The 16239-nt window shown below is 35.9% G+C and overlaps 1 protein-coding gene across 5 annotated transcripts in view; it reads left to right on the top strand.

Annotated features, from left to right (window-relative positions):
• Positions 1-1320: 1320 nt before the first annotated feature.
• vir (VIR_N domain-containing protein) overlaps positions 1321-16239 on the top strand; it is a 22740-nt gene continuing 7821 nt past the window's right edge. Inside the window, exons 1-16 of one of the 5 annotated variants that reach the window (XM_067124821.1) lie at positions 1359-1492; positions 2350-2462; positions 2962-3097; positions 3714-3911; positions 4142-4204; positions 7832-8430; positions 9412-9881; positions 10153-10394; positions 11185-11371; positions 11590-11669; positions 11870-12027; positions 12664-12805; positions 13275-13400; positions 13893-14065; positions 14519-14777; positions 15005-16114. In XM_067124821.1, coding sequence (XP_066980922.1) covers positions 1445-1492; positions 2350-2462; positions 2962-3097; positions 3714-3911; positions 4142-4204; positions 7832-8430; positions 9412-9881; positions 10153-10394; positions 11185-11371; positions 11590-11669; positions 11870-12027; positions 12664-12805; positions 13275-13400; positions 13893-14065; positions 14519-14777; positions 15005-16114 — 4104 coding nt within the window. In that variant the 5' untranslated portion in view covers positions 1359-1444. Of the gene's footprint in view, positions 1493-2349; positions 2463-2961; positions 3098-3713; positions 3912-4141; positions 4205-7831; positions 8431-9411; positions 9882-10152; positions 10395-11184; positions 11372-11586; positions 11670-11869; positions 12028-12663; positions 12810-13274; positions 13401-13892; positions 14066-14518; positions 14778-15004; positions 16115-16239 lie in introns of all 5 variants that reach the window. The other 4 variants (XM_067124819.1, XM_067124820.1, XM_067124823.1 and 1 more) reach the window with 4 other exon arrangements.

The following is a 16239-nucleotide window of genomic DNA, read 5'->3' as shown; positions in this document are numbered from 1 at the left end:
CCCTTCAACATTTGTAGGGATAACAACCTCATGTGGAACTTTCCTAATCATAAATGACACATATGTTCTCTCTCTCTCTCTCTCAATTTTTTCGAATTATAATCTATTTATCTAAAGTATTCTCTTTGGAAGACTTCTCTCAAAATTAGCGACAGTCTCTCTCTGGGTTATGAGCGACATACTGGCTGGGTGTTAACTGGTTTATTGTTGTTTCCCTGAGATAAATTACAGAATCTTGGAAGATGTTATTGACGTGTGCGAGCCAGCGTCTACACACAGACTAAAACGGACATAAAAGGTTCAGACATCTGTGTTTGTCGGCAGACAAACAGATGGCGATATCAACATTTAACATACGGGATGAAACAACATCAGTGGAAGGGTCAGGAAATTCTACATATGGCCAATTGCATGAGATTCAAGACAGATTAATGGATACAATTAGCATAATAAATTGAAATGGAGAGACCTCGTCTTCACAAACAGAAACATACACACAGTTTGATACAGAAGATTTTGGAACATTATGAGTACATGATTAGAATGCTTTATAAGTGGTGATATACATTAAGACAACAATGCTTAAGGAGAAACAGACTAAAATATGGTTGAAATCGAGTTCCTTTGGAAGACTGTTTTGTCCTGTCGACTCCGATGATGACGATCGACCAACACACGAACACACACGTGTTTTGGGGCTCTTACATTGGTTTCAAATTGTTTGAGCTAAGATGCACTTCGAATGTTGGTTTTATTGCCTTAAATGAATTTACTGCCCCAGGTCTGTACAGTAATCTCCTACATGATATTATGAAAAGTGAAAATATCAAGTCATTCAAGGAAAAACTGAGGATTTCCTTATAATGGGAGTAAGTGTTAATAACAGTTTGGACCAGACGTTAATATGGAGTAGGCCTAGGAATCTCAAAACGTCTCTGAACCATTGTGTATATGGCAGATGAATTTGCTGGTTTCACAGGGCGCCTTCAATAATTATCCTCGAAGATTTGTATAAAAAGAATCTCTTGATATTTAAATTTCTGACAGTCCTTTTATTCTTGATTATGTGTGAAACTTTTTAGTTAATAGCTTCGCATGGTGTGTTTGCTGCTATGAAGTCTGATAGTCTGAGGCTATTAGCTAGCTTCGTATTCAAGAGAGAAAAATGTGTTGCTGACGTCTGGTTGTAATTATGAGTTTATCGGTGATTACCGATGAAGTCTCTAATCACTAGTAGTCTTTCAGTTTGTTGATATTTAACCTTTTGATATTGCGTTTATTCTGAGAATTTAGATTGGCTGTTAGCTGTTTGTAGTTGACAGCTACGTAAGGAGTTTGCTGCTATGAAGTCTGATAGTCTCATATCTGTTCGCTAGCTTCGTATTCCGGAGAGTAAACAATTCATGTTGTTGTCGTCTGGTTGTAATGAGTTTATCGGCACAACATGAATGAACTACTGTTTTTCGATACTTTTTCCCATGAAGCTAGTGACGTAAGTAATTTATATAATAAGAAATGGTGATTAAATATAAGATACAGTTGTGTATACGAGGTTATTAGTGTAAAGATATGGAGGGAGAAAAGTGTCATTTTATCCATAGCCTGACCTATGGAACCGGACCGGTATGCTTTGACATTTTTGGGGCTTAATTTTGTGAAAAACAAATTTAACGCTCAAAACCTCAAGCCATCTATATTCAGGCTGTTTGAATCCTGATATATGCAGCAATTGAGTGTGTTTTGGGTAGGCCAGGTTAATTTGTTATGTCAACAAACACTCATTTTTTATTTCCATGACGTTAGCTCTTTCGGAAACCAGAAACAATCGTAAATCGGCCTCAGAAGAAGATCGAAACTTCCCTAATAGAGTTATAGGTTTAACAGTGCTCTTTAATACAATTTAGGCCATCTTGTGAATGATGTTTTCCATTAGGCCCACTGTAGGCCACTTTTATCGTACGTGGTAGGCTAGCTTTGGCTGGGGATAGATTTGGACAAAAATACAAAGTAGGGCTATTTGTCTCAGTTTCCACCTCAGCCACCTCAGTCCCTGATGCCGAAGGAAAAAGCGCTTGGTGATGGTAGGTTAGGGAGTGCATTCCTCCCTCCTCCCCATAATCACCCGTTGAATACCTTGTTACCAAGTTCGGTGACTTTTTTCCTATATAAAAGGCTACTCTTTGTATACCTAGGAAAAATACTAATCACTTTAAAATTTGAATTTTGCTAGGAAGATTTTTACATTTCTATAACCCCAACTCATTCGTTTTATGCTGTGAAGTGTAGATTTTCTTTCTGTAGAACCTTACCATGTTTTGTAATGTTCTGTTTGTTTCTGCTCCACCACAGAAAGTACAGCTTGATTTAGTCCAGTTCCCCAGACCAGTACAAGTGACTGAGATCAGAGCCATACCACTAGGAGCAAGAGTTCAAGCTGATTTTCCTGGCGGTGTACGTCTTGGGTGAGTTGCCTTCTGTATATTACATTGCCTGCAGGTAATGTTGTGTTCCCATGAAGTATGATTGGTTTACAAAAAATTTGGCCTCTAAATGATTAGTTTTTTTAGATTTAAACCGTTGTTTCATAATATTAATTTTCTTTATTTGTGGTAAGTAGACTAATACCAAATTTGAACTGCCTGTTCAGCTGTGCAAATTAGCAGTGAGAGTGGAACATGAAGCTTGTTACATTAGAAAAATCTTCTTCCTGGAGGTGGAATCCTCTATTTCTTTTGCTGCCTAATTCAGTTTTTATTGGAAGAGAAACAGAAAAATACAAATTACTTAAAAAAAACTTTCAAAATTTTGTGCAAATGAAACACCAGTGCAGGCCATGGTTTTCATTCAGGACAGCCTGATCTATTGCTTGAAACCTCAGGGTAACTGTGTGTCTTGTCATCTTCATTAAATATCCAGTTATGATGAATAAGATTGATCATTGGTTTTCTTGACGAATTCCAGAGCAACAAATCCAAGCCAGTTTGAAATAGAGTTTTTCGTCAATGATCTCAGCAAACGTGGAGCAGGAACTTTTGAAAGTGTTGGTTCTCTACAGTACAATCAACATGGAAACATTCAAATGGATTTTGAAAAGAAGGTAAAGAAAGTTTGTTATATCATATATACAGGGTATTCAAAATTTGGTACAGTATTTAATTACAATGGGCTAACACTAGCCTGCTGGTGTCATGCGCTTTTCAGTCATTTATTATTTTCTGTCATTTAATAGGTTTGTTTAATGAATTGGTTAGAGTGACTAAATGTAGATATTGTAAAGGCTATTGATTGATATTTTTTGGAAGGAGTTTAATTTCTTTGGCAGTTTTATATAAAAATGGTTTTAAAGCTGGCTTATACTTATGTTTAAATATATTTATGTTCTTGAGTGTCCTTGAAATGAGATGATTCCCAAAATGTTGGCCAATAAACAAGACAGATATTCTCTGGACTGTTCATGATCCTTTTCTTTATGTCTCTAAAGCTCTCCAGGAGTTAAAACTGCCTATGGCAGTTGACGTTAGCCTTTCTGTAATGTAAAATTAAAGATTATATATCTTTTTCTCGCTTGTTTCTCATGTTGATTTTAAAATGGTTATGCATATGAATAATAGATTTTGTGGTATGAAAATTTAAGTTTATGTAAGTTGCAGCAAGAAGGTAGATTTCGAGGTAAACTTTAAAAATGTCCACTTTTGCGTGCACTCTTGTTTTAGGTTCCAACAGACGGCTTGCTTCTCAGAGGTAACTACAATGCTATCACCCTTGCCGTTTATGGTCACTTGACTAAAGTCCAGCGCGAACCGTCGCCTCCCAAGTCTACGAAACGGAGCGAAGTTGTACCCCAGCCACCTCCCGAAAAGGTCAACACGCATGAACGCATTAGGGATTGGCTGGAGGACACTCAAGAATGTGTAAGTGAGATTGTATGTTACTCCTGTCTTTTCACTGTAGATCATCATTATTATTATTTGTTTCCATGTAGTATGTAAAGATAGAAATTTCTGTATCGTATTTCATTATTCTGAGTTTATGGAAATTATATTGTGTAACTTCCAAGCATGCTCTTCATTACGAATGCTGTTATCTGATTTTTTTGTTTTAGTTAATATTGCATGCCTGTCATTAGCGTTTATTTCTACAGCGCAAGCAGCAGCCATTTTCTCATGATCCTTCAGAGGATGCCCAGCCAGAATGGGAAACTAAGGTTAGAAAGATCATACCATTGTGGGAGATGACTTCTGCACTTCCTTTACTTGTAGCGTTTACACAAAGAAATTTTTTTATTCCTTTTCGTATTCTGTATAAGTTTTAGAATTCTCGTAATTCACCATGGTTAGAGATAATGCATTTAATACAATACTTTTCTGTCTTGATATACTGTAGTAATGCAATTGATAATATTGATGAAGAAGTATTTTGACTTGAAATTTAGATGTAAGGTGAACTTGGTATGAATCATATAGATAATCAGTTTTTATTTATGTTATCAGTTTCTATTTCAAGTATTTTCAATTCACAGTAGCCAGTAAATGCATCCATTAGTATATAGGTAGTAATTCTTTTTCAATTAGCAGCAAGCACAGCACGATTAAAGGGACATTTGGTATCTTTTTTTCTGTGGTACTAAGTCTGAAGTAAGGTGCTTGCAATTTTACGTGCATTTCTATTTTTGTGATTCTCTGGTTATGAGAATGTTTTTCTAGTGAGGCATTCAGTTTACTGTAATTATAACGCATTCTTTTTTATGTTTTTCTGGTAAGGCATTCAGTTTATTGTAATTATGACGCATTCTTTTTTTATGGTAGAGTTGTCTGTAGAGACCATACACTGCTATATAGCATAAATGTGAAGTACAATGGTGTCTTATACTTATGTGTTTGTACATAATACAACCCCTTTCTTTTACGTATGTTGTAAAATGGCAAAGTAGGGCAGGTGAACTGAGTCTGATAACTGTTGAAAATGTGTGAAATAGTAGGCAGAACATGGATGAGACCTTCTCCATTATGAGAGTTCAGAACAATGAGCAAGCATGAACTTGACTGGAATTTGCGTTGGCCATACAAATTTTACACCCAGCTTAAAGGAGTAAATGAAGGAGGGAGGGATGTGTAACCATTGCTGAGCTGATAGGACGTCTTAGATGAGCACTAAGCCAGTGAGTAAGAAAAAACAAAGAAGAGGAATTATAATTTCATTGCAAGAGCACAAAAAAACTCCAAGAGACAGCAAAAGAAAGCAAGATGACTAGTCACAAAGGCCCCAATCTCTTGACAATTGAGGCCGTGACACATGCTGGTAGGGTGACTGCAAGATGGCTGATATGAGGAGGAGGGAGAGGATGTTGCCAAGGGTCTGTCTTTCTCTGGAATATTCCTGCTGGCAGTGTTATTGTTGATGATGCTTCAAAGTTTAGACAAAGCTCTTTTGCTACTTAGTGCCTTACTGCTTCTGGTATATATTTCTACATTTTTTCTATAATTGTCATCCTAATTTCAGTCCATCTATTGCCCATCATATTCGTGAATTTTACTGTTTCTCTGTTTGGGATGTTTGTAAAAGCTGTTAAGGTGAGGTAGATGTACAAGTTAGGGATGGTTGAGCTCTTTGAAAACAGTGGCTTAACCTTTTTCCTGGGGCAAAGTCCAGGTCTGCATGTATTTATTATTTGATGGCCTGCTTTCCATCATTCTTGCATGCATTTTGTAATGTATCAGAAAATGTTATCATCATTTACTTTTATCTCATACATTTTACCTTTTATCTCTGTGTAACTAGTATCTCTAATAACTATCCATGTATTCATTTACCAGGACTCACTTTTGTTTGGCGTGATTATAACAACACCATGTCTAATTTTGCTGTCCTTGTACTCTATTCATATAACCTGTTTCCCTTCGCTTGTATCTTTATTTATGTGTTTGAAGATTTAGCTTTCTTTATTTGTATGTTGTTGTTTTCATGTGTTTTGTGTTTTGAATTATCAGTCTGTTTTGAAAACTTGCTTTATTTGATTTACCTTTTGAGGAAGAGCTCCCAAATTCAGTGAATGAACTGTGGTGGACTCATATAAGAGGAAGGACTGCCTTTTATGGTTGGTTTTGGTTGAATGTGTGTGTACATGATCATGCCACCCATATTGGTTTCTGTCTGTGATTGTTCATAATGACACTGAATGGCTCTCTTTGCTGAAGTACCTGGGATTCATCCATAAACACCATTTTTCCATCTTTCCATACTCTCTTATAGTTTCAGTTTCAGGAGACTGTTGTATGTTCTTGTTTGATGCTTTCTTCAGCCCCTATTATACAGCCATCAAAGTTACATGTTGTGTATGGGTTCTGATTACATTTCACCCATTTTTGTAATGATATTAGAGAAATTCAATATGAATGCTGTAGATTCAGTTCATAAGAATCTGGAATTTTAGTTCCCATTCTCTAAACCCAGCCCTTAAAACATGGAGGGAATCTGAGTACTGTGAGATATAGGATTGAAATGTGATGCTTATCTGCCAAGTAATGATATGGAAACACAGCCTATTATCATCACAGCATAATTGAGACAGAACAAGGAACAAGGTGCAGATTTTAGTGACATGTCTTGTATGGCGCATTACTTCATTTCTTCAAGTAACTTTTTAGTCTCTGTGTTATGTTGACATGTATCATTATCATATTGGTGAGTTACCCTTTTAAAATTATTCATCATCTAACAGTCATAAGTTACTTATAGTCATTGCTATTTATGTGTACAGGACAGTGTAATGAGTTGGGTGGGGGCGGGGAGGAGCAGATTTTGGTGATACACTAGTTTCAAATTTGTGCTTGATTTAAGTTATGTAATTTCTATCTCTTATGGGTAACAAGCCCTTATGGTTGAATGTATTCAAGGTACAAGACTTTATTGAATATAATACTTAATTTCCCACTAGTAACCATTCTCAGCCTTGTTGATTGGCATTGCAATGCAGTTGTTACAGAGGGTGATTGGAAGAGTGCGTACTACCCATTTCTCATCTAGGAAATAACTGATTCTAAGTAACTAGCACTGCATATAAAGCAATGTGGTATCCAAACTGGCCTGGAAAACTATGCCACAACACTTTTAACATATGAAAAAGCATGTTCTTTTTTCAAAGTCGTGATATTCAAGGAACATGAATGTGAGCTATGTATGAATAAAACATTGTTTAAAAAAAATTAAAATGAGCTTATGTAGTTCCCTAAGCTTGATTTTATGTTTGGGGTAACTAAATATTCATTTTTTACTCCATCCAGTTGGTAAGACGTCCAGAAATTGCTGTTTTTCATGTACTTTGTTTAGAGCTTCTCAGTAATTCCTGATTGGGTGATTAACATTCACTTTCGGTGAAGTGAATTTCATGTTTCTGGACTGTAAGACTTGTGTATTTTTTTTTCTGTTATGGGTAATATCTTATTGCATATAGATTTTGTGGCTTTATAGCAATACAGCTTTTGCAGTGTTATGCCAACATATAGTACTAATGTTGGGAGTAAACATTCCTTTTTAGATAATTTTGATTATGCTAAATATTTTGACCATAGTTCTTAACAGGTAAAATGATTATCTATGTGATTCATAACCATATATTTGGTAAAATGATGGGTGCTTCTGATGTCAAGTGATTTCAAGGAATGAAATTAATATATTTTGTTGTTATTGCCCAGATACACACCATGAATTATTACTGTTGCTGAACTCATTTCATGGTATCAGAAACATGCATATTTGTTTAAAGTAATGATTTTATTGTTATTGCACTTACTAACATAAGTACTTTATCATTTAACCCTCTTTCCTACAACAGCCTCCAAGGTCACCTCTAGAATATGACGAATCGAAGCAGTGGCCTGACGAACGCATGGAGTTCAATAGGGAGCACGAGCGGGAGAGAGAAAGAGAGCAGAGAACTAGCCGTGGGGAGAACAGGGAAAGAGAGAGGGACAGGGAAAGAGAAAGAGAGAGAGAAAGAGAAAGAGGGGAGAGAGATAACAGAGACAGGGAAAGGCGAAGATCAGCCGAAAGATCCAGGAGCAGAGACAGGTCTTGGGAGCGAAGTGAAAGGAGCAGCTCGAGGAGGGAATCTAGGAGGGACAGTGGCAGGGAGGGAGAGCACGAGAGGGAGAGAGAACGTGACAGAGACTTTGATCGTGAGAGGGATAGAGAAAGAGACTATGATAGGGACAGAGACCGCTCTAGAGATAGGGAAAAGGAAAAGAGCAGCAGAGATAAGGAGAAGGACAGGGACAGAGACAGAGAGCGAGACCGATACAGAGACAGAGATAGAGATAGAGACAGAGACAGGGATCGAGAACAACGTCACAGCCGGGAGAGTAGGGAGCGATTGGAAGAGGAACGCCAACCCACACAGGAACCGCCGTCGTCTAGGGGAAGACGAAGCATCGAGTAAGTTTTTAGTACAGTATTTTAGATTTAATTGTATTTAGTTTCGTAGGTTAAATATGTGAAGATTATGTATGTGTAAGAGATATTATTTGTTAGTGTTTACTGGTGTCATATATATCGTTATGTGATTTTTTTCACGAAGTAATTATAACTGCTGATGCAAGGCAGCTAAATTTAATTTTTGAAAGATGAGCCTCTCTTCATTATTACCTACTCAAAATTTTTTAATGATGATGACTACGAAGGTTTGTTAAATTCAAGCACCCTATTATCTCTTGGTCATATCACCTTTGGTACCAAAGAGATATATAGGACATTGAGAAATTTGCCCTAGAGATATTCAGTAAGATCAGAAACCCTTCACAGTATCTTCTAGGTTTTCCCTGGTATTTCACTCACAGTTTGTCCTTGTAATACCTAATTGGATACACCCTACACCAAACAACTATCCGTTATTGGGGTATATCAGTCTTTAAACAAATTATTTAATAAAGTTATCAACATGGATAAGACTTACCACTTCTCTTGTAGCTGGATTTATAGTGGACTGATGTCATTTAATACTCAGGATTCTTCTCAAAGTTTTTTTCAGAAAGCATAACTTTGTATGTAAACAAGCATTATTGTATAAGAATCTGTGAATTATAATAAACTAATGAATATAGAAATGAATCACAGTACCTTGATTGATGGGATAGGAAAAGTGAAATGTGTTTTGAGTTTTTTTTTTTTGCTTAGTGAAGTGGAAGATGGCTAAGTGATCCACAAGAAGTAAAAATATATCAAGTTAAGTATGCTATAGTAACCTAGCTGAAATCAGTATGTTGCTAACTAAATTATTAAATTTCTTGAGATGTTATAGTCATTAAGATATTGGATCTTTAGCAGTGCATCTTCTTTTCCCAAGCAGTTGTTATTTTGGAAGTGAAAATTGAATGTTCAGTGATGGTAAGAAATGTTAAATGGTTGCATTGCTTACAGGGACGAAAGGCACTCAGAGAGATCAGACAAATCTGCTCGACGCCCTCGTACACCTCATGATGTTCAACCACACCCTGTATCACCCTTCCATGGGGACAGCTTTAGTGAAGACGCAAGCCATGGAGGAACTACTCGAGACTTCCATGAAAGAGAAACTCGGGAAGATCCAAATATCTCAGCAGTCCCTCGAGATGTACGTGAGCGAGAGTCACGAGAAGAAGCCACTCGTAGTGGTACACCTCGAGAACTTCGGGAGAGGGAGCTTCGTGAGGCACAGGAAAAGGAGAGAGACTTTGAACCTACGGAACCCCAAAGTGTTCTCCCCCCATTGCCCACTGAGGACATGGAGGCCATTAGTGATGATGAAGAGCTTCCAGATCTCCCTCCTGATAATACAGAAATGGAAGAAGAATACCCACCTGAAGGATGTATGGATGAAATCTGCATTGATGAAGCACCGCCAGATATAGGTATGGTGTTTCACACTGATTTGTTAGGGAGTGGGGTGTGTTCTATTTTTTTTTTTTTTAGGGGGAACACGTTTAAATATGGCACAACTTTCAAACTTAGAATCCATGCAGTGGATTATTTTCAAGTTTCAGTAATGAGATTAAAGTGAACTGGCATTAAATATTTAGAATTATTCTGAGTTTATCACTTATCTAATCAGTTTTCCCTTCCAATTCCACCTTGCAGTGTCATTTTTTATGTTGAAATTGATGTGGCATTTGTATTTTTCAGGGGTTGACGATTATGAAGAGATCATGAGTGATGAAGAAGATTTGCCCGAAGACCAGTATGAAGAAGAATGGTTTGTTGAAGAATGGGAAGACTGGTTGAAACCTTTCACACCTAACCATTTCCAGATGGGTGAGCTTGGCTACTTGCTCAGCCCAACTCTTACCGATTTCCAGATAGAGTACCAGCATTGGAAAACGAGGTTTGAAACTGAAGGGCAAGAAATGGAAGATGAACCTTCTCAGGTGAGCTATTTTTACAGGTGTCTGTCATTTGTTAAAGTAGCATAATGATGAGTTTGTGGTGATTATTTATATATGTTGCTGTTTGGCGACAGGTAAGTCTTTGGTGGTGATGGTGATGATTATATATATATTAGAGAAAAATTCTGGAAGTCATAGTATTTCAGAATTACAATATCTTCCTTTATGGTAAATTTTAGTTGAAAAAATTATCGTTAACTTGAATATTGAAAGCTCAAAGTAAGTCAATGTGGATCAGATTTATATAAGAGATCTCAAAAACTCTAGGACATGTGGAAATAACATCAAATAATGTATCCCTATTATTCATTAATACTGCTTTGGAGCAACAATAAATCTAAAGATTTTATATCTTAGTCCACTATATTATTACTATATTAAGACTATAATTATCACCTATGGGGATACATATTGTGACTCATTATTTTGTTATGGAATTTCATAGAATTATTTCTAATCCACTTTGTTTTCTAGACCTTCCAGCATTTTCATTTAGTATACCAGATAGTATAAAGTTTTGGCTCATTGGTCATGATTTTGTCATTTTCTCATTTTTGCCTTTTTTAAAGTAAAAATATCACATTAGTTTATGTTTCATAATTATTATACTTCTTAGCTGTTTTCCTCTTTCCACACAGTAAGATTCTCTTATACAGAAGTTTTTATAGCAAGTTAATGGCCTTTTGGGCTTGTTCTCTAAATACATGAGCACATAATGAATACTAGGTAATAATCATTCTTATATTGTTAAATTTATCATCTTGATTTGCAGGCATCCAAGCTTGAGAGCTTATTAGCAGAGGTCCCAATTCCCTTAGAAATGCCTGAAGAAAATATCTTGGAAACAGACTCGGGAGAAGCTAGGGAGGAGGCTGGAGAAAAGTGGGTTCAGAGTGTAGAACATGTCTGTCAGATTTTGTCTAAAGGACTTCCATATCTTTTGGCAAAAAATGGAGATGGTAAGAATATCTTTTATATGCTTGAAAAGATGAAGAATTCTGTATTATTACAATAAATGTAATTTAAGAAACCACACAAGAAGGCTTTATGCACATTGCTGTGGTGATATGAGGTTTTTTTTATTGTATTGCAGTTCCTTGGTGAGGTACAGTAAAGGGAAAGAGCGTGAACTAAAATATAAATGAAATTCTCAGTAGGTTGTATTTTTTTTCAGCAGTACTTGACACAATTTGCGACTGGATTGATGTAGGAGTAAATTTTGACAGAGCTCTTGCACAGCAGCAGCCAGTGTACAAGGTTAGTTTCATACGAGTTGAACATGAGGTACTTTTGCTTTGTTATAAATTTAACAGTCCAACTAATGTTCAAAGATGCCTCATTAAATTGTTTTCTGATTAAGTTCATTATATAATTTGATGTATGTTTTGTCCTGTAAATTTATTCTGTTTTTCTTGATCTTACCAACAATATAATTGACCATATTTTTAACCTAACAGATTCGCCATGTAAAAGCCGGGGTACGCCTAACACAGTTAATGCTGCAGTGCTCAGATGAAATTACTAAAGTACTTTTGGACCATAACATCATGGACAAGCTGAAGGCACTGTATTATCAACCTCACATGGCACTTTCCATCAAGTTACTTATTTTGAAGTATGTCATATCATCTTTTTTCATTTTTAAACTGTTTCCACTTCGGTGTTGTTGATACTTATACTGTAGCTAGATTTAATAAAGGGGATTAATATATTTTGTGACTGAAATCCAAGTACATCATTCACTAACTGTACATATTTGCTCCTCTAGAAGTTTATGTCATTTCACTAAATAATGTTTTAAGATATTACACTTGGAAGCTGAATGGTTTTGTTGTTTCACCATCAGTTATATATTACATGTAAAATGTTTTTCTTTATGCGTCTACTACTGTGAGTCACATTCAGAATTAAAAAAGAAAAAGCTGTAGACTTCCATAAAGTTTGACTTGTTGGATTTATGTAACTATTTGGGAAGAAAAATAACAGTAATAATAATGATAATAAGAGGAAAACTTAGAAGTTCAGAGATATGTAAAATGTGTTTTTTCTCACTGTTATTTCTTAATGTCCTGTGAATTTATTCCATTTTATTCCTGTTCATATCTTAATTCTAGTTGTACATTAACCTTCTTTTTACCAAAACTTCATTGATTCTTGTCTGTGGTTAGTTTCAGTCCTATAAGTATGTATATTATATACTTGTACACAAACCGTAACATGAAAATACCTTTCCTATTTCTTTTTTTTTCAGGACATTTGATTCAGTCACCAGGACTCCCATGGGGTTAAGGTATTACTTAGGAATAGCTGATGAAAAGTGCGAAGAAAGAGGCAGGAACTGGTATGAAATTATCTTGGAGATGCTTACTGATGTTCAACAGACCAGAGCCAAAGTGAGTTATTTTTTCTTTAGCAAGAGCTACATGTTTCTACACATAATACAAACTCAAGTTTTACAATAGCCAGTGGTACCAATTACAGTGTACTTTGTATGGTACTATAGATGGTAATAAAATTTCTTTGTGTAATCCTTTTACCCCAGTTGTTTAAGAGTTAAGTATTTTGACTTAGTGGCCTGATTAAACTACAATTATAAACCTGTAATTTTACAGGGCATGTCATTCTCCCAGTTGCTACAATACTTTTCTTTTATGACGTTTCTGTTTGCTTAATTTATTGATTAGGCTTTTTAGTGAAGACATATAAATTATTTTGTTTGGCTTTCACCAGCATTAGAAGTTTTATTGGTGGTTATCAGTACAACATTTTTTTGCAAACCGAATCACTATTTTTTAATGTTAAATTTACTCCAGAGGTATAGGAACATTGATATCTGATGCTAGAACATTTTGCTAATTTCAGGTAGCATTATCAGCAATCATAAGAAAAATTCACATCCTTGAAGTATGTCAGAACCTCATGGAAAGCACTAAGATGTTGCTGAATCACTTGCCCAACTTGGAGGAGGAATTGAAAGGAAATGATGAGGTAAGTACAAGTGTCATTGTGTTCCTGTAATGGGTTTTTCTTTCATTGGAAACTTGCAACATTGATGATAAAGGAGATCAGCTATGCTGATCATTTATTGCTTTCAGCTAAGGGTTTGAGTTGAACTCAAATGCTCCAGAAGGCATTGTACAGTAATTGTATCTTCAAAGATTTTCTACAATATAAGTTGTGCAGAATATTCAAGCTTTACCCTTATAACTATAAAGAAACTCTGTTGTTCTCACATTTGAAACCCTTAACAGAGTACTGTCATGTGTGATTTTATCTTATAAAATTGTAAGCGTCATTTATTTTGTAAAATTGTAGGCGTCATTTGTTTGAAAACAAATCTATCCATTGCATTTCCCCACATTTGTGGTCTTCACAAATGCCAGTCATTATTCGAAAATGTAGTATTAGACCAAGTTATGGATGGAGGTTATACATTCCGAATCTGTAAAGCCTTTTTTAATTCCTTTCTTCTTATTGTAGCTTAATCCAGAAGAAGATTCTATGGATATGGATGAAGTAGATGGCCGTATTGACCTACCACCCAATTGGAGTGCGACCATACCAGATTCCCTTATTGATGCTATCAATTCTTGTCTGCAGGAAATATTAAAAGTGCACAAATATGCAGATCAGCTCTTGGCTCAGCCACATAGGTGGGTATAGTATTGAAATGAGCATACAGTATTACTTACGACATATGGCTTACATTTTACTTTATTGACATTTAACAGCCATACCAGTTATTTTCATTTGATCTTAAATAGATTTGTTCAAGATAATCATTTTCATGTATGTTCATGACTTTTTTTTATGAAGATAGATTGTTCATCTTTATCTGTATCAAGAACCATAAATTCATAAATAATGCTTAGTCAGCCTCTACCAGAGTGGTTGGTTTTGCTGTTAGGTTTTCCTTCTCATTTCTTAGTCATTATGATAAAAAGTCCAAGAATTCACAGTTTTAGCTCTATATATTTTAACTATTTTAATATTTAGAAACATGAAAATATTGAATTTGTTTATGATAAGTGATAAATTACTATTTGAAACATTGAAAGTTTCGGAGCACAGTGATGACCAAAGTGAAACATGGCATTTTTTTGCAGGTGGCTTCCAGGGTCAAAGCAGTTCCAGCTTCCCAAGAACCCCCATGATCCTTATCCACAACTCTATGTAATTTTTGACTGTGGAGATCTCTTAACATCCCTGATGGTGCTTTTAGGAGGGTTGGGCACTGTGCAGAGTGGTGCATTGATTGGCGGGATCAAGAATCTTCTTGATAGCCTCATGTCGTCTGCTCATGGTCTCAGCTATATGGCTTCTTATCCCTTCATTATTACAAATATTGCAAGGAGCTTGTTACAGGTTTGTGTATGAATTTGAAGTTTTTAAATCGAGATGTTCTTATGTTTCCTTTTGACGTAAGTGTGTATGTGAATTTGATATTTTGTCTGCTTGTACTGTAATTAGTTTGAGAAGGACAACCTGTCACATTTAGTCTTATCATCATCTTCAAACTTTTGTGTGTCAGTTGTGTTCCATGTATTTTTCCTAGCAATAGAGGTTATAAGTCTTTTCATTTGTTGTTTCAGCTGGGAGAAGACGGGCGCGATGATAGCAGTGACAGTGAAGAAAACCCTCTTCATATGGTTGGACTGAAGATGGTTTATACATTCCATGCAATGATGCAGCTGGATTCTTTGGCTCTCCTGGCTTCATCACACAACACAGATTACTCTCAAGCAGTTGCACACTTTAATAGCCTGACATCTTTGCTCCTTACGTGTGTTGGTCGCCATGCTGTTATTGCCCTTCTTAGTGTTGGCAGGAACTTGGAAATTTTGTTCCCTTATTTAAAACTTGGAGCGGGAGATGACCAAGATAATGCTCCCACAAGGATAGCCTGCTTTGGTTATGCAGTTGAACTTGTGAATTTGACGGTAAAGTTCTCAGAAAATGTTGAGATGTTGGAACAGTATGGTGAAAAAATACTGGAACTTGTGGACCTTGAGGAAGCTCGAGAGGGCCCTAAATTGGACGAGCATGCTAAGTTTTGTGAAATTGTTCCTTGGTTATCAATCACAAAATCAGCTGAAAACTTTACATATGATAATCTGTCTACCTTATCAAATAATCTTAAGGAACATATAGAAAAACTTGACAAGTTTTCAGGTGAATTAGTGACTCATTTAAGAATAATTCAGCATCTAACAGTGCCAAAATATCCTGTATCAGATTTGTTACCAGAAGATCATAATGGTGAACTGATAGAAGAATTAAAGTATAAATATGCTACAGTTCAGCTGTTTTCAGCAGACTGTCACACGCATCTTACCAATCTGTTATCTAAGCTGTGCTCAATGTACTCCCAACCATCTGTACATGGATCAGATTTTATGGGTTCAGAAGGGGTAATGGTTCTTGCAGTTATTCAGCCAACCCTGAAACTTTTGAAGAATATTTTAACATATGTCATCCAAGCTAGAAATACAAACTTTAAAGATTTGACTGCCATTGTTCCTCTAGTGCAGACATATCTTTTACTGCAGTCCTTTCCATTGGGATCACAGTATATCTCTCAAGCTCAGGAACTACAACAGGAAGTGATTAGTATATTGCTCGTGTATACTCAGCCGGTGTACTCTGAAACAGAGGGAGAGGAAGTGCTAGCCAAAAGTCTTTGGACCAAAATGATGTCAGAGGTATGGCTAATTTTATTTTTTATGGTTATAGGATTTTCTTATTTTGTTACTTCAGAATATTAAGAAATAGGACCTGCATTCTTGAGATAATGAATGTTGGTTTTTTTGAGTTATGACTTGAGGGT

This window comes from Macrobrachium rosenbergii, chromosome 22 (genome assembly GCF_040412425.1).
Source record: "Macrobrachium rosenbergii isolate ZJJX-2024 chromosome 22, ASM4041242v1, whole genome shotgun sequence".
NCBI classification, from domain to species: Eukaryota; Metazoa; Arthropoda; class Malacostraca; order Decapoda; family Palaemonidae; genus Macrobrachium; species Macrobrachium rosenbergii.
This window is presented reverse-complemented; position numbering and strand designations above follow the sequence as displayed.